This window comes from Sinocyclocheilus rhinocerous, unplaced genomic scaffold (assembly GCF_001515625.1).
Source record: "Sinocyclocheilus rhinocerous isolate Xijiao unplaced genomic scaffold, SAMN03320098_v1.1 scaffold3642, whole genome shotgun sequence".
Classification (NCBI taxonomy): Eukaryota; Metazoa; Chordata; class Actinopteri; order Cypriniformes; family Cyprinidae; genus Sinocyclocheilus; species Sinocyclocheilus rhinocerous.
Window position 1 is genome coordinate 480,603 of NW_015644863.1, and position 26,867 is coordinate 507,469.

General features: G+C 38.7%; 1 protein-coding gene across 2 annotated transcripts in view; it reads left to right on the top strand.

Moving 5' to 3' along the window:
• Positions 1-26,867, top strand: part of LOC107705092 (GDNF family receptor alpha-2-like) — a 76,021-nt gene that overhangs the window by 27,143 nt on the left and 22,011 nt on the right. For both annotated transcript variants that reach the window (XM_016508235.1, XM_016508236.1), the window contains exons 3-4: positions 14,883-14,960; positions 23,822-24,206. In XM_016508235.1, coding sequence (XP_016363721.1) covers positions 14,883-14,960; positions 23,822-24,206 — 463 coding nt within the window. The remainder of the gene's footprint in view (positions 1-14,882; positions 14,961-23,821; positions 24,207-26,867) is intronic.

Sequence of the window (26,867 nt, forward strand, 5' to 3'; positions counted from 1 at the left end):
CCTCCCATGCCGGTGACACGGGTTCGAGACCCACTCGGAATGAGAACGAGGTGTGGCGGTGAGGACCAGGGAGAGAGGGGTTACATTGGTGCCGTGACCCGGATGGGAGTGAGGTTTAGAGGGGTGAGTGTAACGGACCCGGGAGAGAGGGGTTACATGTACAAAAAGTATTATAACGATTGTTTTTGTATTATTAGTAATAGAAAGGCAAACATTATAATAATTTCTTGTTTGCTGTCAGCATTCAGCCCCTGTTGTTTACAGTGTTTACTTCCTTTTTAATTATATTTTTATTAAATATTTATTTATTTGTGAAAAATACTTTGTCATCTATAGTATAAGTATGTTTATTTAACACATTTCTTTTTTAATCATTTTCAAAATTATTTCAAATTTCTTAAATATTAATTAAAATAAATAAAATTATATCTGCTTTATATCGGCCATCGGCCACCCTGCTTTCCAAGATATCGGCATCTGCATCGGCTGTCAAAAAAAAAAAAACAATATCGGTCGACCACTAATTTCAACCCATTTGTGACCTCAACCTGGCAACCCACAACCCAGTTGTGCTGTTGATATCTGCGCAAGTAGTAGACGCGGGAAGTTGAATCAAGCATCACTGGTAGAAATGGGAGAAGACTCAGGTGGTGCTCCAGTGAAAAACAAAACAAAATATACGTGTAAATTTAACAACAGCTGGATGGAAGAATTTAATTTCATATCTCGAAACCATATCAACAATGCCCACGCCTTTTGCAAAGTGTGTTGCACTGATTTTAATATTGGACATGGTGGGAAAAATACTCAGCTCATTAAATCACAATGGCACAATCTCACAGAGGAGGCACAGAAGTGCATACCGTCCATTTCTACCTTCATCACAATGGACGGACGGAGGCAGAAACCGTGTTACAGGCGGAAGTTTATTTTTGTGTATTTAGCCTGCCGGATGCCTCTGCCATCCAGCATGGGCGTAGAACACTCTTTCGGCCACATGTGTTCAGGGGCCAGTGTAAATAAATCTAGATTTAAATTCAAAGAGAAAAGATAGTCTATGCCTGACCTGGCATTTTATTCGCATCCAAAGTGAGGAGATGTGAACATTACGGAGTGCTAAACACTCCCCTCCGGTTTATGTTTCATTCATACTCGATGCCGGAGGGCGCTCTCGCGCAGAAAGTCCAAAACGGACTCATAGAAGTAATAACTTGTGACGTGCCAGGATATCCCTAATATGGACAAAGGAACCATAGATGGGTATAAATTAGGTTGTTTTCCAAGGTCAATGTTTGGCAGGCTAAGTAGTCAGTTAGCACATCTTTCTCCATTTATAACCATTCAAAAGCAGCAATGTATTCTGATTAGGGCTGTCAAGCGATTCCAATTTTTAATTCAATTAATTATATGATGTGCTGATTAATTTAAAGTCACACATCAATCTGTGCTGAGGAATTACCCCCAAAACTCCCAAATTACATGAACCATCCAGAATCTCTGGCAAAGCTATCTGATCCCCTCCCCACAATGACCTGTTGATGAATATGGTTTAAAATTAATGTGGACATATGACTGTTCTTTGGCAAGATGGCTTGATGTTTCGAATCTTCAGGCATTGACATTTTATGCAGCCTCCCACCAGGAATCCCATCCTCCAGAAAAGGGTCAAGTTTGTAAATTCTGCTGCTTTTCTTAATGGTATGCCCATTGTTCAGAGACATCATTGCAGGTTGAAATGATTGCTGCTGGACAAAACATACTAACACCTTCTTACCATGAATAAGGTCCTCAACTGAAAGCGTTTTAATTTCCAAACTGAGCTTTAACTTCAGTTTTCTTGTCATTGAACCTGTCCAAATAGTGAGGATCAGTGCTTTGTAGATGAAGTGAGTGTGCATCCCTTTTCTTTTGGCTCAATAACCAGAGCATCCTTTTAAACTTCAAGATCCACACAGTAGCCCTTTTAAGGCTATTCCATGAAGAGAAATGCTCAATAAACTGGTTGACAGGATCCAAGGCTTCTTGTCAGAACTGTAGCAAAAGCCATAGCTTCCTTCTTTATTTCCGAATCATCTCCAGATATATTCATTTGTTCCTCTGAAAAGCAAGGCCAATTTGATTCAGAAAGTGAAAGAAATTCTGGACCATTCAACCATCCGTCTGAACCAAGGAATAAATCAATCAAAAAGCTACGTGATGCGGCATCTGCAGAATTCAGAAAAGCCATTGACATAATTCCACTGAGATTTCTCAGACAATTCACATATTTTTCTGACTCTATTTGCAACATATGTTTTGAATCATGTTGTGCCATTAAATATGTATTTCAAAACAGATCCAACTGTACTATCTGTCCAGAAAACAGATTCCATAAATGGGATTTCAGTCTCTCTCTTGAGCATCCTGTCAAACCGAGCAGCAAAGACGGCAGCTGCCATCTCCAGCCTAGGGATAGTTACAGGCTTTAATGGAGTAACTCTGGCCTTGCCCAATACAAAGGCAACATGAACAGCACCACTGATGTTAGTAAGTCACAAATAGCTAGCTATACCATACCCTACCTCGCTAGCATCACTAAAGTGATGTAGCTGGATGGCTTGTATTTTGCCATAGTTTGGTGGCTTGAAACATCTGTGAATGCTTAGGTTGTTTAGTTTGTCCAAGCCCTCAAGCCATTTCTCCCAGAGTTAACCCATTAACCCATCTGGAGTCTTGTCATCCCAGCCACAGTTGACTCTGCAAAGTTCCTGTTGTATTCTCTTTGCAGGGAGAATCAATGGGGCAAGAAATCCAATCGGATCATATATATAGTTCAAAGTGGGAAGAATAGTCCTCCTGGTGGACGGTTGCTCCTTTAAGTTAATCTTCAAAAAGAAGGAGACTGTTTCAGTGCTCCACTGAATTCCGAGAGCTCTTTCCACAGGGAGTTTATCTGTCTAGATCCAACTCTTTTGGCTTTCTCCTCATCTGGAATAGAGCTAGAACAGAACGACAGTTACTAGTCCACTTTGTTAGTCTGAATCCACCGGTGACACAGACAGATCTTAAATCTTGAATTAGGGAAATGGCCGCATCCTCATCGGGTAAGTAAGTAAGGCAGTCATCAACATAGAAGTTCCTTCGAATGGTATTAAGAGCCTCCTTACCAACTCTACCCTAATTGTCCTCTGCTGTTTTCTTGAGTGCATAATATGCAAAACTAAGTGAACAGACAGCACCAAAGAGGTGCACCAACATCCGATACTCTGCCAGTGGTTGACTGATGTCAACTTTAGACCACCACAAGAATCGCAATAAGTCAACATCTTCAGGTGCAACTTTAACTTGAAACATTCCTTCGATATCCGCCATGACTGTCACCAGTTCTTGACGGATTTGAAGGATAACTCCAAGCAGGCTGTTTGGAAGGTCGGGACCCTGAAGAAGCTCTTGGTTTAGAGATGTGTCTCAAAATGAAGACCCACAATCGAATACAACTAATTTTTTCCTTCCTCTTATGGTACACACCATGATGGGGTATGTACCATACCTCAAGCTGTTTGGAAGGTCGGGACCCTGAAGAAGCTCTTGGTTTAGACAAGACCCACAATCGAATACAACTAATTTTTTCCTTCCTCTTATGGTACACACCATGATGGGGTATGTACCATACCTTTCCAAATGTTCCTGAAAGCTGGTCTACTGGCACCCTTTCAGCATGCCTTTTCTTCAAGGTCACTCATGAATTCCTTATAGTCAGCAAAAAAACACATAATCTCTTTAGAATCTCTGCATGAGGGTAATAGCTCGCTGTTCAGCCACCCTTCTATTATTAGGCAGGTAGACTTTCTTTTCACGGAATGGAAGTCGAAGTTGATAGTGGCCATCTTGTTTAATAACAGAATCTGCTGCAGTTTTGAGGAACATCCTGTCCTCAACTGAATGCTAAGGCTTCTCATCACTGGCCTTTTCAGGAAAATCATGATTTAGCTGGCTCACGAGAAGCTCTTCCAAACTGGAAATTGAAATTCTGTTGCAAAACATCTCTAGTCATAGATTTTTATTAATCGATGGGCTTCTGCCCTATGGGCCATTAATGAGCCATCCTAGTTAAGTTAAGACTGCATAAGGTCCATCTTCTTGACTATTAATGACCCTCCATGGCTCTATAAGTTTTGGAGCATTAACTCCTATCAACCGATTGTCTTCTGCATCAGTGGTGTTCAAACTGACCTCTTTGAGATATGGCCAGGGCCGAATGTCTTCTTCAGTAGGAATGTTCTCTTTGCCGACTGGTATACAAGCTTGAGTGAAAACCTCCAGGAGGGGCAAAAAGTTATTGCTATTAAGGCTGCTTACTTCTAACCCATCTAATTTGTATGTACATACATAGCAAACTTCATGTGATGAACTCCTCTAATAAAATAGGTTTTTCCCTTTAAACAATGTGCTAGTATTCCTTATGGGGATGTGACGTCATTGTTGTAGCGGGAAGAAAAATGCTTGAGGTCTTGAGACAATCTCTGGTGGCGTTTTCACTTGGCTCAGTTCAATTTCCTCTATGTCCTGTTCTGCTATCTCCCGCTGAATCTACTGTTGAAGTGCTTGATTCTCCCACTGACAATGTGTTTGGAGTGATTTGAATCTTCCTCTGATGCTGTGTGTGGGAAGAAACTGTGCCACTAACATGATTTAAAACGGAGTTTGAAGATACGCCTTCTTTTTTCTGTTGTTTGTTCTTTTGGGATGAATTTGATAGTTAAAGGGGGCATAACACACACAGTTTCACCCAATCTCATGTTAATCTTGCGTACCTATAGAGTAGTACTGCATCCTTCATATCTCCAAAAAGTCTTTAGTTTTATCATATTTATAAAAGAAAGATACAGCTGTACGATTCTCTCCGGAAAAAGCTGAGCTCCTGGAGGCGCGCCGTGGGCAGAGCTAAAGAGTGACGAGCACTTTGGTGCCGAATGCCAACAAAACAGACATTTGATCACTTCTTTGGATTGGACACATTCTTCCCGAGCAAGTCCAGTGCAGCGCTGCCACCGGATGAAGAGCGTTGATGGCCGCAATTTCACTCTCACTCTGGTCGATGCGTGCGCGGGCGCGCTCTTCCGGGAGAAATGCCCATATAAGGAGTTCCACCCTCGTCTACGTCATGAAGAGCCACGATCGAAAAAAACTCTCCGAAACTTGTACAAACCCGGAAGTACAATTTTTGGCACAGAAATACTACGTCATACGTTCAAATTGTTTTTTGAAACTTTGTCCATGCTTAGCATGAGTATCCATCTCTTTAACAGTGTAAACAACTCTGAATGCATGAAACAGCATTGTACCCCCCCCCTTTAATTTTGTACTAATTATATTTCACTTGTTTGTATTTAGGGGTGGGTATTTTTTTCTTTATTTGGAATTGGATACAATTCGAGCTATGGAAACTACACATGCTCAACAGACATTTCTAAACGTGTTTGGTGATTCACACTATGAACAATGTTAGTTCAACGGACATTCCTAAACGATTGTGTGGATATACAATACATACATTTAAATAACATTGCTAAACAAATGTTGAACGGACTGGGGAGCTATGAATTTGTACATGAAATGTATTTCTGTGTCTGCTTTTTTATTTGTTTGGAATGGTTGTACTTATGTTTGGATTTATTGTACTGTTAGATTTTGAGCATAGGTATTTTGAATTTGTAATGCATTTCATGAATTTGTGAATATATGTTGTTTCACCTTCTTTAATGGTTGATGAATGGTCATTTGAATTGATAACTTAACAGAGCAAGATAAACAGGATATGACAGGATTCTTATAAATTGATGAAGCTATTTATTAGATTCCTTTGGGATGGCTTAATTTATTGAAAATTGTCTGGATAATATACCAGACTGGCACCCCACACGTAAATAGTCACAATGGTCCTGAGAAAAACTTCTATTCTCATTCCTCTCACATGCAATTTTTCCATTAGGTTTTCTCTGCAGAACATCCGGGATCGAGAAAGGCGTTGGTTTGTATTATGTTACTTCCATTACAAGCCTTGATCTTCACTGGTACAATTGCAAGTTTGTAGTCTAAGGAACAGACCTCTGCCTGCTCTGTTGACACCACAGCAATTGTAATATAGTTACCACTGCCCCTTAGAATAGCCTCATTGCCATCTTTACTATTCTTGGAAGTGTGTTACTCTTTAGGGGGCATGTTTTCAACATGGAGAATAGTTGGATGCCTTTTGTGACAAGTCTTGAAATCCAGACGTTTTCTACATACTTTGCTCATGTGTCCCTTTAAAAGACATGCAAAGCATAGTCCTTTTGCCTTTAGGAAATCCACCTTCTCTCCATGAGGATTTAAAGCTATCTGATGACATGATTCCAATGCATGATTGCCAACACAGAACTAACAGGGGGATTGTAATGCAACATTTGTAGTCTCTGCACTCTTTATTTCTTTCATGCTGGATATCAATGGGGATACAAATGTAGCAAAGCTTTTCTTACTACAAGACTTCAGGAAACAGAACTCTGTCTTTGCCTTAATGTTCTTTGTTGTAGAAGATCTTAAAAATTGCTGACAGGATTTTGCAGTATTTTTGCCTGCCTTTCAATGAAAGTAACCACATCCTGGAATTTATCTCTACTGTGTGATCTTTCTAGATTGTCACATGCAGTAATTCTTCACTTTTCACATAATTTATATAGAAGCTTACATATTATTTGCTTAAGGTTGGAAGGCAAGTCAAGATCAAACATGTTAGGGAGGTCTCCAGCAGCATTACAACAACCTCTCAGATAAAATGCATAAGCATGAAGAGCCTTTCCATCATCAGCCTTGATATTACTCCAACTTAAGACCTTCTGCATAAAGGCACTTGTGATCTTTACTTTGTCACCAAAATGAAGTTTCAGTAGCTTCTTAGCTTCAGCATAACCCCTTCTAGCATCCATGTGCAAGCAGCTTCAGACAAGTTCCCTTGACTGGCCAGAAGTGAACTGTTCCAGATAATAAAGTCTATCCCTGCTGTTGTCTGTTTTATCTTCTTTGCCATGTTCAAAAGCTTGCATATAAGATCGAAAACTTATTGGGTCTCCATCGAATACTGGAATCTCTCTAGAGGAGAGTAAAGAGTGTTTTTGCTGCAAAACCAAAAGCTCAGCAATATCATTTTGCCTCAGCGTCACATTTGAAAGATTCATACTTGAAGGTTCAATATCTGTATTACTGACAGATGGATTTAGAATTGGTAGAGCAGGCTTGTCCGATTTTGCTGCTGTATCATCAACATTGTACTTCCTATGTGCAACTTGATCGGGTTTTTGAGGTTGAATAACCTTTTCAATGGAGTGTTTATGATAGATCCAAGCTAAACAAACTCAAAAGATGGTGAAGATCCTGATGGTGTTTGATCCTGAATTGCTGTCAGCCTAGAATTCTCAGCACCATACTTTTCAAGATACTCATTCATTTCATCCTTAAGTTCATAGGATTGCTGGAAATTGACAGAACGGACATGTAAACTTGGGCTTGCCGTTGTTTCAAAGTCTTCTAAGACCTTCAGTTTACCATTGTTTGCAGCTAGGTCACGTTCCAAATTGGCTGATTCAGGTCTCATGTTCAAAGCAGCCTTTTCCATTTTAAGGTCATGTTTTTGTTTTAATGTAGCTTTGCGAGCAAGAGCGGCTACTTTGTCAGCAGCTACTTTTATCCTCATTGATGATATACTTCAGCTGTGAGAACTACAAGATTTATGTGACCTTTTGGACACATTCAAAGCACTATTGTTTGGCTCAATACGCATTTGTGGATCCTTTTGAAAATTTTTCCACATTTCCAATTCACTTATTAACAGTAAAACTCAACTGTTTAACTCTAGGGTAGTTGGAAAATGAGCCTATTTTCAAAAATAGTGGAGTGTTCCTTTAAAGTTCTCGAATGTAGCCTTTTTAGGCTCAAACCGGTCAATACGCTCATTTTCTCTGATGACATCAGGTAGTTGCTCTTGCACAAGCTTATGAGCAGTCTTGAATTCAATAAGTGCCACAAAAAAATGTCTCCACGCATTGATTCATTGATTCCAAATCATCACCATCAGCAAGCAATGCTTTCACTTCGTTCATCCTACATGTGCACACACCAAGCTTTCCCCTACGCATAGAACTATAGGGATGCAATGCTTTGTTCAATCTCAACACTTTCATTTTGGGACATTTCATCAGCCATGCTTGACACAAAACAACACTATCAAGTATCCAAATATCCATAGAATCAACAGGCCGCAGTATGCACATAAGCATCAACTTCTTGTATCATGCTTTGATCAAAGCCAAAATTCTCAACAACAGCTCTTAGAAATAAGTTCACCCATCAGCTACTCATGAATTGGACGAGTTTCAGAATCCTTTGAAAGCTGCCAATGCATTCCACAGATGGCTTGGACATTCCATAATACAGGCCACAAAACAACACTATCAAGTATCCAAATATCCATAGAATCAACAGGCCACAGTTTGATCAAGACTGGTGTTTATTGCAACAAAAGCATAAATACTTTAAAAAATAAGACCCCCCCCCACCCACTCCCTTACACTTACCGATTTTTAAATAGCGACAAAGGAAAACTGGCCATCATACACTACACGACTGAAGATCATGCACTACCAGACTTTCAAGTAGTTCTGATCACAACAATCTCATGCAGAAACATGAACCTTGTTGCTAGGACACAAATGACAAATGAAAACAACATGTGTTTTAAAATCGGTTGAAAATATCAAACATGTTTTATATCCTCCGACTGGATAGATCGGAGTATGTGACCATCATACACCATGTGATTTTCTATGGAATCTGTCAACTAAAATCTGCAGACTGGCTCTGACGCTAGTTGACATCAGAGCCAGCGGCAAATTCCAGAAGATCTGGCCGAGGTGAGGTTACTCTAGTCTCTCGGCGGGTTCATGAGTGCTGAACGGCCGCTGACGCCCTGGAGCTCACATCTCCGAAAATGTCAAAGCAAATTTTCAAATAGACGCTATCTTTATTAACAAACCACATATTTGAAGTCTAAACAACTACATTCTCACCTAAAAAAAAAAACGTATTTATGAAATTATTGTTGATTTGTGTGTCCGCCATGACACTTGCTGTGAGAAATGCCGCAAGCGGAGTGATATAAACGGTCTCTGTGGTGATATTGGGTGAATATCTCATAGGTGAAAAGACCTCTCAGCCAGTCAGATTCGAGGACCAGAAAGAACCGTTTTTTTGTTGTTGTTTTTTTTTATTAACTGATCCTCTAAATATGAAGCTCATATATGAATTCTCATATCTTGAATTTTAGGGGCATATAACTGTAACCTCATTGGTCGTTCTGCATCATATTCGTCAGCAACTACATACATTGTAAAATGATGTACAGGTCTGGACCGGGGAGGGTGCTGTCAGCCCTGTGTTCCCGTGTCTTGTGTTTTGCTCCCCATGTGCTCCCCATTATCCAGTTTCTCCTTTGTTTATTAGGTTTATTGATGTCAGGTGTTCCTCATTTAGTTCCTGTATTTAAGCCCTGTGTTTTCCTGTGTCATGCGTCCAGTGTTAAACGTCTATTCCCCTGTGCTACGTGTGTGTTTCTGCCCATGTAAGTCTTTATTTGGATAATAAAGATTGTTCCTTGTGTTAATCTCCGTTGTCTCCGCGCACTACTCGTTCCTACACAGTAGGCAGACCGTGACAGAACACTGGACCGAAGAAACAGTAAGTGGCGCCCCTTCTCCCCGTGTTTTTGTTTCCATTTTTAGAAAGTGTTTTGTTTTCCATTCCCTGTTTCGAAATGGAAACCGCCGCAAGATTCGCCGCCCTAGCCCGCAGAGATCTTCCTTTTGTAGAATTCACCCGGGAATCTGCAGGCTCGCCGTTATGACGGCGTTGGACGACGCTACGCTAAATTCTTTGTTCTGGATCGGGGCCAATTACTATCGCCCCGTGGAACTCCCAGACACCACTGGACTGAGCTGGAAGGAAGGTATCCACCGGTGTCTGGAGAGTGTCCGGCCCCGATTCAGAACCAGCCCGCCATCAAGTCAGCCGGCCGTTCCATCGTTAAGTCCGCCGGCCGCTCAGCAGTCAAGCCCGCCGGCCGCTGCACTCTCAAGCCCGCCGGCCATTCCATTGTCAAGCCTGCTGGCCGTTCCATTGTCAAGTCCGCCAGCCATTCCATTGTCAAGCCCACTGGCCAATTCCCTCACAAGCCCTCAGCTGACAGCAGCCCGCTCCTTAACCCCAAACCAGAGGAGGAATATGATAAGAAAAAGACTGTTAGCTCCAGCCCCTGAGTCCAATCCAGTGTCGGCTCCAGCCCCTGGGTCCGCTCCAGAAAGGGCTCCAGTTCCCACGTCCAGCCAAAGAGAGCTCCAGTCCCCAAGTCAAGCCCGGAGAAAGACTCTGTTCCCAAATTAAGCCCAGAGAGGGCTCCTGCTCCTATGCCCAGCCCAGAGAGGGTTCCTGCTACCAAGTTAAGCCCAGAGAGGGCTCCTGTTCCCAAGTTAAGCCCAGACAGGGCTCCTGTTCCCAAGCCAAGCCAAGCCCAGAGAGGGCTCCTGCTCCTACGCTAAGCCCAGAGAGGGCTCCTGTTCCCAAGTTAAGCCCAGAGAGGGCTCCTGTTCCCACGTCCAGCCCAGAGAGGGCTCCTGTTCCCAAACTAAGCCCAGAGAGGGCTCCAGTTCCCACGTCCGGCCCAGAGAGGGCCGCTGTTCCCAAGTCTGGCCCAGGGAGGGCCACAGTTCCAGAGTCAAGCCCAGGGAGGGCCGCTGTTCCCACATCTGGCCCACGGAGGCGTCAGAACCCGAAATTTCCCCCAAGGATTTTTTTTGGGGGGGCTATAGGGCACCGGCCGTAGAGGCCGAGTGCCGAGGCTAAGGCCATGGAGGCTGCTCCGCCATGGCCCCCTGAGTTCCCTGCTCCGCCATGGCTCCCTAGTCTGCCTGCTGCGCCATGGCCCCCTGAGCTACCTGCTCTGCCATGGCTTCTGGACAGCATGATATATTATATTATATTATATTATATTATTGTCACGGATGTACTACAACGAGGAGTGAGGAACGAGGAGTCATAGGAGAATTCACAGGAACACAGTCTTTAATAATCCACAGGAACACAAAACACATACACACAGCAACGGGGAATGACGATTAAGACTCGACACCGAAACAATGGGCAGACCATACTTTAAATACACTACTAAACAAGGTAATTAACGAGACACAGGTGGATCAGATAACACAATTACACATGGGAGAAAACTAGGTCATGGAGCACATGGGGAGCAAAACACACACAGACAGTCCAGGGGCGTGACAATTATATTATATTATATCATATCATATTGTATTGTTGGTCACACTTTATTTTAAGGTCCAGTTCTCACTATTAACAAACCATTAACTACGACTTTTGCCTCAATAAACTCATTTTACAAACAAATTTGTTGCTTATTAATAGTTAGTAAGGAAGTTGTTAAGTTTGGGTATTGGGTAGGATTAGGGATGTAGAATATGGTCATGCAGAATATGTGCTTTATAAGTACTAATAAACAGCCAATATGTTAATAATAGGCGTGCTAATAAGCAACTAGTTAATAGTGAGAATTGGTCCCTATTCTAAAGTGTAACCATATTGTTATACACTCTTAAAAATAAAAGTTCCAAAGTGGGAGTTTTTCGCAGTGATGCCATAGAACAACCATTTTGGGTTTCCCAAAGAGTAACTAACTCTTTCCCCACCATTGACAGAATTTTACGTTAATTATGAGACCACGCTTCCCCATTTTTCTGGCTTTCCATATTTTCAATGGTGTACGACAGGAGGTGCTATTACACATCTTTTAAAAGAGTACTGAATCTCTGGATCAAAACACATAGAAGAAGAAGCAGAAACAAGCGATTGCATATGTAAGCAGATGCATATGTAAAATAGCTGCCTAATGTTACAGAATGAAATGTCGACCAAGGAAGTGATACAAGACTGTGCGATCATGGGGTTTTGAGGGACTCCATCTACTCAATCTATGTTTTGATCATCGTTCTGAATCCAATCTGTAAGTAGTCTTTGACAAAAAAACAACAAAATTTTCTCAGTTCTTTTTGGAGGGTTGTTCAAAATATGAAATTTAGTTATATTTTTAGATCTGCTGCCTTCAGGATAGAAACAAGCAAAGGGTTTGGGATAGTGAGTACTCTGCCAATCATGTCAATCAGTCATTTTCCTGTGACTGCAAACTCATTTATCATGTCAGCATCTGTGCTTTGTAATGCCCTGCTGAAAACTCTCAGCAGGATCAAGTTTTGAAGATTACACTCACCTAATTTATGCTAAATACATGCCTAGTACACAAATATGACGGACAAACGCCTCTATCCCGAGATTTATGTGCCCACTTATTTTATGCCACTAGCGGTTCCCCCTCTGGAACTTCTCAATGTTTTCCCCGTGCAGGCACTGTGGGCTGGTACGGCACCTTCAGGATAGAAACAAGCAAAGGGTTTGGGATAGTGAGTACTCGGCCAATCATGTCAAGAATCCTGATAGGTCAGTTGTACGACTCTAAAATATGGCAGTTTGTGCATTTGAAATCTTTCCAGCATCCCAATGCCAAGTCTAATTTCAGTATCTTAGGAATGCTCTCCATCTGTTGATCTCTTCAAGTCACAGCATTTTTTAACAGTGCAATGGACAAAGTCAGCGGCAAGGACGATGTCAGCGTACGCTTGTGTTCTCTGAATTGTTAAATCTGCTTACTTGAGTAACACGCGGCCGATAAGCACTCTTTTGCATTTATCATGTCAGCATCTGTGCTTTGTAATGCCCTGCTGAAAACTCTCAGCAGGATCAAGTTTTGAAGATTACACTCACCTAATTTATGCTAAATACATGCCTAGTACACAAATATGACGGACAAACGCCTCTATCCCGAGATTTATGTGCCCACTTATTTTATGCCACTAGCGGTTCCCCCTCTGGAACTTCTCAATGTTTTCCCCGTGCAGGCACTGTGGGCTGGTACGGCAGAGATTAAGGCTGTGTGTGCAGGATAAACTCATTGAGGAGCAAAACATAAACGTGGCCACACAGCAGCAGCAGAGCTGGGAGGCGGATAGCGGAGAGCTACAGTGACACAGCAGATAAATTCTTGATCCAGGATGATCCCATAAATGAATTCCGAGCCAGAGGTACATTTGGGGTGCACACAAAGACACTGCCGAGACCAAAGGGCCCTCTGAGCCCACTGGGCTGGGAATAGGGACACACAAGCTGGGGATGATGATGATGTTGAGAACCATCATAGGGTGACAGGAGCACCTGGCATCACGGTGTGGAACTGTGACTGGCATATGGCACCTAAATCTAGCCAATGCACACAAGTCATTATTTACAGCTGGACTAAGTGAATCTGTGACTTATGTGACCTTCATCTTCATCTATCTTTCAAAAAATACAAATTAAAACCCACTTTTACTGGGTTTACAGTCACATGTGAAACTCGTTCACGAAATCACCACCAGACGGTTGACATCATTTGCTCAATAAAGTGGAAATGTGATGGTTTTACTTGTAACTGAAGATAAAAATAATGAAATAAATGACTTTTATAGTTTAATAATAATATAGCATTATAACATTGAATCTCGACTAATTATTCATCATATACCTCACATACCGTGTACCTCATGACATAAAGCCGCCGGCGCGATCAGTGGCATTTTATTCCTGATAACAGTGAAAACAACTTAAAATATGCCATAATTTAATAAAATGTAATAAAATAAAAATACCTAAATCAATACATAAACAAACAAACTTTTGTGCTCTACAGAAGAAAGTCATGCAGGTTTGGAATGACATGAGATTGAGTAAATAACCAATTTTATTTTTTAAGTGAACTAGTTCACCCAAAAATGAAAAAAATTCTGTCACCATTTACTCACCTTTAAGTTGTTCCAAACCTGTAAGAATTTCTTTCTTCCGTTGAGCACAAAAGAAGATATTTTGAAGAATGTTGGTAACCAAAAATTTGACGGTAGCCATTGACTTTAATAGTATGGAAAAAAAAATATTATGTCAGTCAATGGCTACCATCAAAACCATGTTTGGTTTCCAACATTCTTCAGAATATCTTAGTTTTAGGTTTGTACAGCAGAAAGAATGTGATACGTTTGAAACAACATGAGGGTCAGTAACTGATGGCAGAATTTTCATTTCGGGGTGAACTATCCCTTTAATGATATAAATCAGTCTGAATCCAGACTATGAATCCAGTTAGAAGCAGACTGCCAACAGAAACTTTTTCTATGGATCTCAAAGGAAAATATTAAAGAGCCAGACAGCTGGAAGTCTTTATTTGAGAGCCTCAGATCAGTCTGTTGAAGGTCTAGTGTCACAGCTTTCATTGTTATAGCGGCACCTCTGCTGGGACCAGTTAGCAGATTGGTTGCACGTCTTTGTGGGCTCCAGCTCAAGGCCTTGGATTAGAAAACAGCAGACTTTCTGGACACAACCAATGGGATGCAACACTGGGGAGCTAATTTGTGATTGCTGGCCAGTACAAATGTGGACAAAAGACTGCTGAGCTGTAATTCTTGAGAGAGTGTGTACTTGAAACAATGTTAGAGTTTATAAGAGTCTGTTCATTTGAAAGTATTATCTTAAATAATTAAGAATTTGTATTTATCTATATAACCTTTGCAAGATGTAGATGTATTTGTAAAGTATTCGTAAAATACAGTACTTATTAATTAACCCATACGCCCTGTCATAAGGGTATTATTATATTCCTGTAAAACCACAACAATGCTAATATCTAAAATTTCTATGTTTTTTGTGTTATTTTGAAGGAGAAGAACTGTATGAGACCTCCCCATATGAACCAATGCATCTCTCTGATGAGTTTCGACTCGCCTCCATTATTTCTGGTAGGTAAAGACATCTTAAGAGCTTTTCTATGTTTTTCAGTGGTTAAAGAAAGCCCAGTTTTTCTGTTCAAGGTTAGCACTGTCCTTTATGTTCATACATCTTCTCATTCTCTCAGATAGTTTAAGTGTGAATAATTGATTTTTACAGACCTACAGTGTGCAGCTTGATGTTATATTAGCACAGCCAACATGATGGAAATGTCAAATTTTATCCAATCAGCAGTGAAAAAAACTATTGCTTGCATACGCCTGTATGCTTCAGTGTCCACAAATGATAGATAGATAGTTAGCATGCTTTTGATATAAGTGATCACCTTTCTTTACCAATTTCAGTCCATGTAAACATTTCTAAAGAAAACTGCAAAATAAAAAGACAGATGTATTAATCTGTTACGCAGTTGTCACCATCCATTCACTGAAGCACAACCTCAATTCATTTTGAACAATGTAAATGGTACTATGTGTATTAGTCATGATGGCCATTCAAGAAGACCTCCAAGGAGAATGAAATTACTCCATATGAATCATAATTGCAGCTTTGAGAAAGGCTATGAATAACACCTTCTGTGATTCATAAGTTTTACAACAAACAAGTTTTTCTTTCTCATTCATTGTCACCTCCAAATGTTACATTTCCTCACAAACCAGCCTCATGTCAAAATGACGTGCTGGGGCTGTTGGAATACGGTTCATGGGAGGCAGAAACCGGTTTGCAGGGCTTTAGGTAAAAAAGCTGTACAGAGAACACATATTTAGAAAATAAAACATGCTGTGGTCTCGCTTGATGGCTTTTAACAAAAGCTATCCCCGACACGGCCTCAAAAAAAAAGCTATTTTTGTTTCCTATTCCTTATGCGGCTGTTCACGTTTCCCATTTTTTCAGTCACAGCAGAGGTAATCTGTAGCCTTATATAAACCGACTAGGATGCCATCTGAAAAACCATCTCTATAGGTTGCAGATGCTTTAGTATCACATACAGGCACATATGCAATCATATCGAGAATTATTTGCAATGTCAGGGACATTTAAGGTAGTAAATGCACTAGGAGAAAATGCTATGTTTCATATGTTATAGGCAAGGACGTATTTTGTGAGAAGAGTGGCAGTTTCAATTATTTCTGCAGCATTTGTCTTACACCTGTTTTGCAGTTCTGCCCTTTTATATTCACACATATTTAGAAAATAAAACACGCTGTGGTCTCGCTTGATGGCTTTTAACAAAAGCTATCCCCGACACGGCCTCAAAAAAAAGCTATTTTTGTTTCCTATTCCTTATGCGGCTGTTCACGTTTCCCATTTTTTCAGTCACAGCAGAGGTAATCTGTAGCCTTATATAAACCGACTAGGATGCCATCTGAAAAACCATCTCTACAGGCTGCAGATGCTTTAGTATCACATACAGGCACATATGCAATCATATCGAGAATTATTTGCAATGTCAGGGACATTTAAGGTAGTAAATGCACTAGGAGAAAATGCTATGTTTCATATGTTATAGGCAAGGACGTATTTTGTGAGAAGAGTGGCAGTTTCAATTATTTCTGCAGCATTTGTCTTACACCTGTTTTGCAGTTCTGCCCTTTTATATTCCCACATAAGAAATACACATCATGAAATATAAATTTGAATTTGGCACTTCATTTTAGGTTTCATATTAGAGACAATTGCTTGAATACCTTCAACTATGAACATTTGTTTGATGAATATTCTGTGCTGGAAATGCCATTTTAAGCATTTTTGGAACAAAATGGCAGAATCCTGCATCTAGCGTTCATATGTATTATTTTATGTATTCTAAATACACACAATTAAATAATATGTTCACACTATTTGCAGCTTAATTGGAAATGAAGTGCTACAAAATTATTCTCTTCAAGCGACACATACTTGGATTTTTCTGCACATATTTATTTTCGAGTACTTCACACACCATTGGTAAATATGCATGCAAAGTAAAAAAAAAAGTATAATAATGATAATTAATTTATAATACTGATTTAATTTTTACATAATAAATATGACAGTGTTGTTAATGTTTAACTTTAGTTATTGTTATTGTTATTGTTAAAAACAGAAACTTTAAAAACAAAATATAAAAATGTTGCTTTGGCAAGTGACTGAAATAAAATAAGTTATAAGTACAAAAATGAATAAATTACAACTGAATTTAAAAAATAAGCTAAATAGGCATTTAAAAATAAAAAATAAAACTATTATAATTGACAAGATTGCTAAAACAAAATAAAATTCCAAATTCAAAAATATATGATCTAATTCACAATATGAATAAAGCTATAGTAGTATATAAATAATACTCAAATAACAGTGATATGAAAACAGTTGGTTTATTTCTCCCTGTTCATTTCTTTTTGTTTATTACTAATTAACATTTTGATGGATTTTCATATTTTAAGATTGAAAGTTTGGGTTCATGCATGGAAAGCATTTTAAAAGTAGCAAAAATAAATTGGAAAAGCCTGGTGAAATGTTTCTAAGGCAATTTTAATGTGGCTTGCATATAACAAGAAGAAAAAAAGGTGTTAGTTTTAATAAAGGTCAACCCCTGGGACACAAATGTGCCTGTAATTGAAGAAACACTAATTTACAGGTTTGTGAATTAAATCTGAACCCTCTAAATAGCTTTTCTGCAAGAAAAAAATAAATAAAAAAAGGACTAAATACATGGACCAGCAAGCACACTCAAGATGGTGTTTGTATGAATAATCTACTAAGTGAGCTGAATACACAGGGCAGCACTGATCCTTGAGTATTTCCATAATGTGCATAGATTGTGCCTTACTTCTTCTGTTTGCGATGATAAAAAGTGCATGTAACACGTGCATACGTGCTCAAATTATTACAATACACTTCAACAACTGCCTTAAGGCAAGTCTGTACATAAATGTTAGCCACATTTGAATGAATTCTCACATTTATTGCATTGGTTTACATTGTACTTTTGCTTGTGTGCATCTTGAAATGAAAATGCACACAAATTTGAGCTTGAAATTTGATATTAAGCAAGCTTCACCGACAACATTAGATTGCACTTTGGAAAAAACTATTTAACATGTAGTTGCAAAGCTTTTGCAGATGTTAAAAAATACATGCTGATTCAGAATAGTCCAGATTTCTGATCACAAATTGAATAATAAACCAAGTTTTACATATTTTTACGCTCCCTGGTCTCCCCTAAATATGACTAGCTGCTTCAGTTAAATGCAAAATGTGCAAGATGCAGTCTAAAATCAGCAGATTTTCTCCACTCAGAGCTGAATCAAATATTATCCATTCATAATTCCTTTCCCTCTCGGGCGAAAGCCCTCGTAAGCTGGCTCTCCTTGAGGATTTGTTAGAGACCCTTTCCCTCTGACACGAGATAAGATGAATATCAGGACCAAAACAACAGACCTCCGAGCACGTGTTTTGCTTCAAAAGCAGGACTGGAAAAGCACTCATAACATAAAAATAATCAGACATCTTGTTACATGGCTCTCCTGTTGATTTGTCAATGAACAGATGACCGCTCACATCTGCTTGGTTCTTTAAACCAAAGAATTGTCATCGAACCCGGGTATGATAGATTCTCAAGACAGGAAGGGGAGATAAGAGGATAATAGAAAGGGACTTAAAAAAGAAAAAAAGAAAAAAAAAAAAAAATATATATATATATATATGGCCACACTAGAGAGAGCAGTGGAACATTAAAGGATGTTTTCGAGGAGTGTTTCCAATTGATTACTGTGGAACAGTCAGCTAAGATGTGAGTGATTTGATAGAGTGTTTATGCTCTGCCATTGCCAGCAGATTTGAAAGCAAGAAAAGGTTCTCAGGAGCATGGATTAATTTTTATTTTAACCTGGTGCCGCATGCATGATAATCAGATTTTACTGAAATGGTTTATGGTGAGTGTGATGAATAATAGAAAAGACAGTTTCAGGTGTATAGATAGCACTTTTAAAAGTAGATATATAGACATGGAAAGAAAGAGAGTCCACGTAAGAATCTCAAATTTAGTCCTTTGAAAAATTCAAAGTCAACATGATTTGAAGATCTAAGAAGGTCTATAATAGCTGGAGGGAGTCAACCCTTTGCATTCCCATTCACCATTAATGCCAGTTAGCTTAGCCATTAGGATGTGCAAGAATGATTCAGTCAGAATATTTTTGAATGGCTAATAATACAAGCATTTTATTTAAAAAAAAAATTAAATGAATAATTTTATTCAGAATGTACACAATAAATGGATCAAAACTGACTGAAAAAAAAAAATATTTCTAAATAAATAAATGCTGTTCTTTTGACCTTTCTATTTATCAAAGGATCTTGGATAGCACTTTATTTTACGGTCCTGTTCCGCATTTACATACTATGTACTTATTATAGCAATTACAATAAATGGGTAATAACTATGTACTACTCCCAACACTGACAATAAATGGATCAAAACTGACTGAAAAAAAAAATTATTTCTAAATAAATAAATGCTGTTCTTTTGACCTTTCTATTTATCAAAGGATCTTGGATAGCACTTTATTTTACGGTCCTGTTCCGCATTTACATACTATGTACTTATTATAGCAATTACAATAAATGGGTAATAACTATGTACTAACCCTGAAGGTACCCCTAAACCTAACATTAACCAATGCAGGTACCTTATACTACAGTACTTTCTTGGAAAGTACACTGTAAGTACACATACTGTAAATGTTTCTTGAGCAGCAACTCAGCATAATGATTTATCATTTATCAAAATCCATCTACACTGTATTGCATAGATAATGTTATGAAATTAATGTTTTAAGTATTACATTTTGACTATGGAAATATGAAATGTTGGGAAAAAATGAAATGGACCTTTTTCACATTTCTGGATTTCTCAGCAGCGGAAGTCGTCGTAGTTAGGTAAACATTAACACTAAATCATTAACATTTTAAAATATATTCAAATAGCTTAAACTGTCCTTTTAAGCTACCATGCTTTGACCAAACATCAATAATTAAATTATTAAAGCACAAGGGCTTATGGATATCTCCCTCCCCACTCCCCCCAGCCTTGATTTTGTACTTGATCCATCGGAGTTAGCACACAAAATATTAATCATACAGATTTTGAAGTCAACAATTAAAGGAACATACATATTTGAGCTATGATTATTATGAGCTATGAAGTTTATTTTGATTGTTTTTATTAATTACAGTAAAAACTGGCTTTTTGATTAACACAGTCATTGTCTAAGGACTTGCAGGGGTTTCTGGAGAAGAAATAAGAATGTGTTTGCGTCATCAGTCGTTGGGAAAGAGGGGTGAGGAGCTGTTGTCTGGCAAGAGAGCAGGGATGTTTTTGCTAGTGAGGCAATCAGTGGACAGGTACACTTTCCACTTACATGACCTTGTGAGAAGCGAGGTCTCGGCGAGATCTGTTTTGAAGCCCCTGGCTGATTCCCTCAGCTTTAACAAAACACGTGTGAGTGCACAGCAAGGAAGCGCTTTGAGCCGGGGATACTGTAAAAACCTTGTCTGTCAGAGAGATAACAAGGTAGTTCTGGCGTAGTGCTAATTGGCCATTGCGTTCCTATATGCAAAGAATATTTATCACTTCTGGCAGGACTTGAGAGCATTTCCTTTTTTTCCCACTTGAACACTTTTGCCCTTTGCACACTGTGAGTTTTATCAGCACATTTGAAGATTCAAAATGAGATAATGAGTTTTGGAAATATGAGGAAACGTTGGCCGCTGTTTCTTTGGGGTGGGATGTTAAGACTCTTTAACAAGTGCACAGTGGTTAGACTAAATCAGAACCTTGACACACACATTCATTACAGATAAAGGGGTCCTCGGGGGGGTGGGGGGATGTCTCCGCTGCTAGACCCCCCACAGGCAAAAATGTTGTATTTGGCCCAACAATATTTCCAATGTGTTTTGCTTAACAGTATATTACTTAATTACAGTAGACAAACATGTTTCTGCCAAAATATGTTTCTTTCTTTTGGCTCATACACTGGATGTGCAGCATGTTTTTGATTCACTAAAATGAACCAGGTCCTAAGAATAATTTGTTCAGGAATAAGACTACACTGGGTTCACTGCATGTTTTGAACCTCCAAAAAAGTTCAAAAGACCCATTAAGTTGGGAATCAAATTAAACTGTTACTCTGTATTATTCTTATTCGTATTATTATTATGTATTTATTTTTTAAACAAGTGGATGGTAAGTGTCATTCATTCAGGAATTAGACTACACTGGTTTTGCTGCATGTTTTAGAACCACCAAGAAGAAAAGGTTCAAATGATCCATTCATTTGGGAATCAGACTACACTGTCACTCATTTCTTTTTCTTTTTTTCCACTAAAAAACAACTGTATTCTAAGTGTCATTAATTTGGAAATCACATTACACTGGTTGCACTGCAGGTTTTTGAATCACTAAAAAGACTCAGCTCATAAGATTCATTCATAACATTCATTCAATAAGACCACACTGGTTGTCACGAATCCTGTCCATGGACTTCCGTTCAATCACCACCAGAGGTCACCTTTCCATTACAGTGACTCTCGCACAACATAAACTGTTGCATGTCATCCCGGACTACATATCCCATCAGCCATTGCACTGATTGCACACAGCACTGATTGCACACAGCTGTCATCAATCACACATTCACTATATAACACTCACTCAAACAACCATTCACTGCCGAGTATTGTAAGCGCTTATCACTCACCTAGCGATAGCTACTTTACGGAGCCAGTTCCTTGTCCTTGTTTAAGTATTTAGTTTTAGTTTCCATAGTCTAGTCATAGTCTTCTCTTGCCTGCTTTCCTGTGTTACCTGATTATTGCCTGTTTATCTTGAGTTAACCCTTTGCCTGCTGTTCACGTCTTGTCAGCCCCGTAACACTGGTCACACATATTACTGATTCACTATAAAGATTAGATAAGAGTCATTCAGTTAGAAATCCTACTATGCTGTCATGCTGTATAGTTCTGACTCACTAAAGAGAACCTGGTCCTAAGAATCATTCATTTGGGAGTCAGAAAGCACTGGTTCTGCTGCATGTTTTTGAATCACCAAGAAGAAAACTTTCAAAAGATCCATTCCCTTGGGAATTGGAGTACACTACCACTCTGTATTTATTTATGTATGTATGTATTCATTCACTCACTAAAAATAAACATATCCTAAGTTTCATTCATTTATGAATCAGACTATACTGCTTGTGCTGCATGTTTTTGAATCACTAAAAAAGATTTAGCTCATACGAGTCATTCATTTGGGAATCAGACCACACTGTCACACTGTGTATTTTATTCACTAAAAAGAACTTGGTCTTAAGAGCCATTTGTTCAGGAATAAGAACACAATGTTTGCATGTTTCTGAATCACCAAAAATATTCATTCATTCAGGAATCAGACCACACTGGTCACACTTTGTGTGATAGATTAACCAAAAAATATTGAGCTCATACATTGTCAAGTTGTATGTTTTTGATTCACTAAAAAGAACAGGCTCATAAATGTCATCCTTTTAGGAAACAAACGGCACTGGTTGCACTACATACTTTTGAGTCACCAAGAAGAAAATGTTCAAATGATTAATTAATTCAGGAATCGGACCACAGTGTTTACACTGGATTGATTCACTAAAAAGAATAGACAGAACAATGCAAGTTCAAGGAATGTTAACCAAAATTCATGACCATCATTCAGTATTTTTTAAAGATGCAACCAGCTCCACTAATATATAGACTTCAATGTAAAAGAACATTTACATCAGCTTTCAAACCAAAGGCACAAAGCTTTAACATAAAAAGTTAAATAATACTTGGTAAATGTTGCCTAAATCAAAACCCGTAGAGCGTTTCCAAAAGTAGATAATTAAATATGATTCACAAAATCATGCTAGTGTGACCAGTCTCAGCCTGGAGCATGACGATGACAATGCCATCTCAGTAAGATTTTCAACTCAAAAAAGACTTGAGACTATCTTCTAAATGACAAGCAAGAGCTATTTCACACTGAACCACCCAAGACTTCTAACAATGGCTTATCCAGCAATTCTCATTGGGTAACATCTAATTAAACATGCTTCAAAGAACAGAAGCCTGACTACCATGAAGCCAGCAGTGCATGTTGAATTGAATCACGGAGCGTTTCCAAAAGTAGATAATTAAATATGATTCACAAAATCATGCTAGTGTGACCAGTCTCAGCCTGGAGCATGACGATGACAATGCCATCTCAGTAAGATTTTCAACTCAAAAAAGACTGAGACTATCTTCTAAATGCCAAGCAAGAGCTATTTCACACTGAACCACCCAAGACTTCTAACAATGGCTTATCCAGCAATTCTCATTGGGTAACATCTAATTAAACATGCTTCAAAGAACAGAAGCCTGACTACCATGAAGCCAGCAGTGCATGTTGAATTGAATCACGCTATTAGAGCACATGCTAGCTCTTATCAAAAAGTCAGAAAAGGTAATAATATGTCATGGTTTTCAAGTGGAGATGTGAAAAGAGGCTAATTTGGAGGACGCATGCATAGCCAGGGTCATATTTGATAAATGTGCTTGTCTTGATTATTTTCATATATGAGTATTGCAAAATACCTTTATTAGAGGAATACATGTGCACTGACATTTGAAGGCTCAAAAGCTGAAGCAACCTGACAGTGCGTCACCTGTGTGCCTAAGTCAGGGGTAGGCAAGTTCGGTCCTAGAGAGCCGCAGTCCTGCAGAGTTCAGCTCCAACCCTAATCAGACACACCACATCTAAATACGTATTTTCACTTGACTTGTCTCTGTTTAACCAAGCATGCTGACTCTCACTGCTCTCCTCTATTTGTGCTGACAGCCATGGACTCCGCTTCTGCAAAAGGGAATCTGTGTTCTGACACAGGCAAGCCCTGCAATCCTTGCCTGGATGCAGCAAAGGCCTGCAACCTCAACGACACCTGCAAGAAACAACGTACTGCACTCATGGCCACCTGCAGCCCTGCAACTCCCATTCAGCAAGTGCACGAACCCTGCAACCGAAAACGCTGTCACAGGGGTCTGCGGCAGTTCTTTGACCGCGTGCAAACAGAATTTAGCTACCCATTGCTCTTCTGCTCCTGTCGGGATAAAGCGTGTGCCGAACGTCGCCGGCAAACCATCATGCCTGCGTGTTCTTATGAGGAGAAGACAAAACCCAACTGCCTTGAGTTAAGGAGGACCTGCCGTTCAGATCCACTCTGCAGGTAAGGTTATTTCGTCTGGGTCACGGCACCAGAAATACAACAAATAGGCTGACTTTTTTGTAGGGCTGCAGCTAACAACTATTTCAATAACCGATTAAACGTGCTTGCTCTATTAAATATTTGATGTTCTAACAATGACAGTGACATTTAACCACTCACTTGACCTGAGTTATTCAAAAATTCAAAATCAATTAATACCTACAATGACTTGAATATACCTCTTTTATGTTTTTTTTGTTTGTTTTTTTTACTTCTAAATTTTAATTAATTTGGATATTTTTAGGCCATTAAGTCAAAATGTCAGAATGATGCAACTATCCTGATATCCAGAGGTGTAGAGTACCTACAAACCATACTTGAGTAAAAGTACAGATACCTTACAGTGAAAATTACTCCACTACACGTTACAAGTCACCAATTCCAAAACAACTTGAGTAAAAGTCTTAGAGTATCTGATTTTAACAGTACTTAAGTATTTTACTTATACTAAATATAGGCTCAAAGATGCACTAGTCAAAGAAACGTGCCAGTGAAAAACTGTAACGTTGTGGAGAAGCTGCGGAAAGCAGGAAGAGGTAAGGATCTATGTGCTGGTATTTCATGGAAAAACTAGAACAAACAATAAGCCAAAAAACAAAAACCAAAGGGAACAAATCATAATTAATGGGGTGAAAAAGTCTCATTAAAAATTTAAATACTTGAATTTACCTTTTTTTATATATATTTTTAGGCCGGGGTTAAGTTAACCCTAACTGTCCTGATATCACTTATTAAGTATCAATCAATCAATCAATCAATAAACACTTGAATTTACATTTATTTATTTATTATTTTTCCTGATTTAAAATTAATTTTGAAAATTTTTTTGGGCCATTAAGTAAAATATGGCATGATAATATAACTGTCTTGATATATCATAATTAAGAAAAATGGAATCATAAAAAAATTAAAATTACTGAAAATAATATTTTCTAAATTCTTAGAAAAATTAATATATATATTAATATTGACATGCCCTGACATTAAAACTATATATATATATATATATATATGGTTTTAATCCTTAAATGGTTTTAATCCAACATGCAAAATCCCCGAGGTCTTTTGTGAATATAGTGCAAAGATCATAGTAATAAATAATGAAATTCATTGTCATCTCCTATAAATTATCATCAAATAGAACAGCAGAAACAGAAATGATGTTGGATCAGGTGATCCATATCAACACACATTACAAACATTGGATCAGCAGGAGATCCATATGCTCAAAAACATGGTAGAGATTGAATCCCTAGGTGGTCAAAAAGCACTTCACTACAGATGTAACCGATATTTAATCTATATAGCCAAGGACACAAAATCCATTAAAAGCTAATTATTGACCCAAACACTGACAGGCAGCCAATAGCAGCACTGCATTGGCTATAAGGTTTGATCAGTATACAGAGTATCCAAGCATACAATGTCCTGACCCTGTCTTAATAATTAATGTCAGAAGAACAAAATTCAGATATTCTCCACCGCAGAAACCACCACAGGTTCATCAATGCCGTCAAAATGATTCATTTTTTTAGGGCTACACGATAAATCGCTGATTTTGGCGGGAACTCAATATTTTTAAAAATGGCGTTTATCGCGTTTTGGAACCAGACTCTGTTTTGCCTCCCAAAATAAAACCTACAGAGCTTTGGTCATAAAACTAAGCATTTAAATATCATAGACATATTATTGGTAGAAAAGAGTCACAACTGATATTTACATGCATTTTATGTAAGTTGTCTGTTAATGTCTGTCATGTTTTCTCTGGGGTCCAAGGGTGTTTTGGGGCCCTGGAGAAATTTTGACATGCCCTGACATTGATTCATTTTTTTAGGGCTACACGATAAATCGCTGATTTTGGCGGGAACTCAATATTTTTAAAAATGGCATTTATCGCGTTTTGGAACCAGACTCTTCATATGTTTTGCCTCCCAAAATAAAACCTACAGAGCTTTGGTCATAAAACTAAGCATTTAAATATCATAGACATATTATTGGTAGAAAAGAGTCACAACTGATATTTACATGCATTTTATGTAAGTTGTCTGTTAATGTCTGTCATGTTTTCTCTGGGGTCCAAGGGTGTTTTGGGGCCCTGGAGAAATTTTGACATGCCCTGACATGCTTTTTTCAGTTGCTTATAAACATATAAATGGCTGATAACACTGTAATCAGCACAAACTGGGCTACAATAATATGTGAACAGCATGTATGTACATTATTGTGTTTTTGAGAAAGCAATGTTTATGTGTGGTTAGTGTAAAACTAAAATTTTTAATTACTTGAAGAAGGCCATAAAACACATACAGAACATTTGTTCACAAGACTTTTGAGAACTGGATCTTGTAGACTAGAGTTTTTGCTTCAAAATGATGTGAAAATGATCCTGTTCACTCATTCACAGAAAACAATAAATTCATTTAAATTTTCTAAGTCACTTTTTGGATAGAAGGCCTGTATGAAAGGAGGTGTGAATGATCATGAATAATAGTGTGATTCACACCTGAGAAGACCCACATAATGAGCTGCATAATGAGCCTTTAAGTCAGGTGTGTGACTGAGAGGGATTTGCTACAAGAAAGAATGTGAGGAAAAAATAAATTTATATATTTTTTGTTGTTT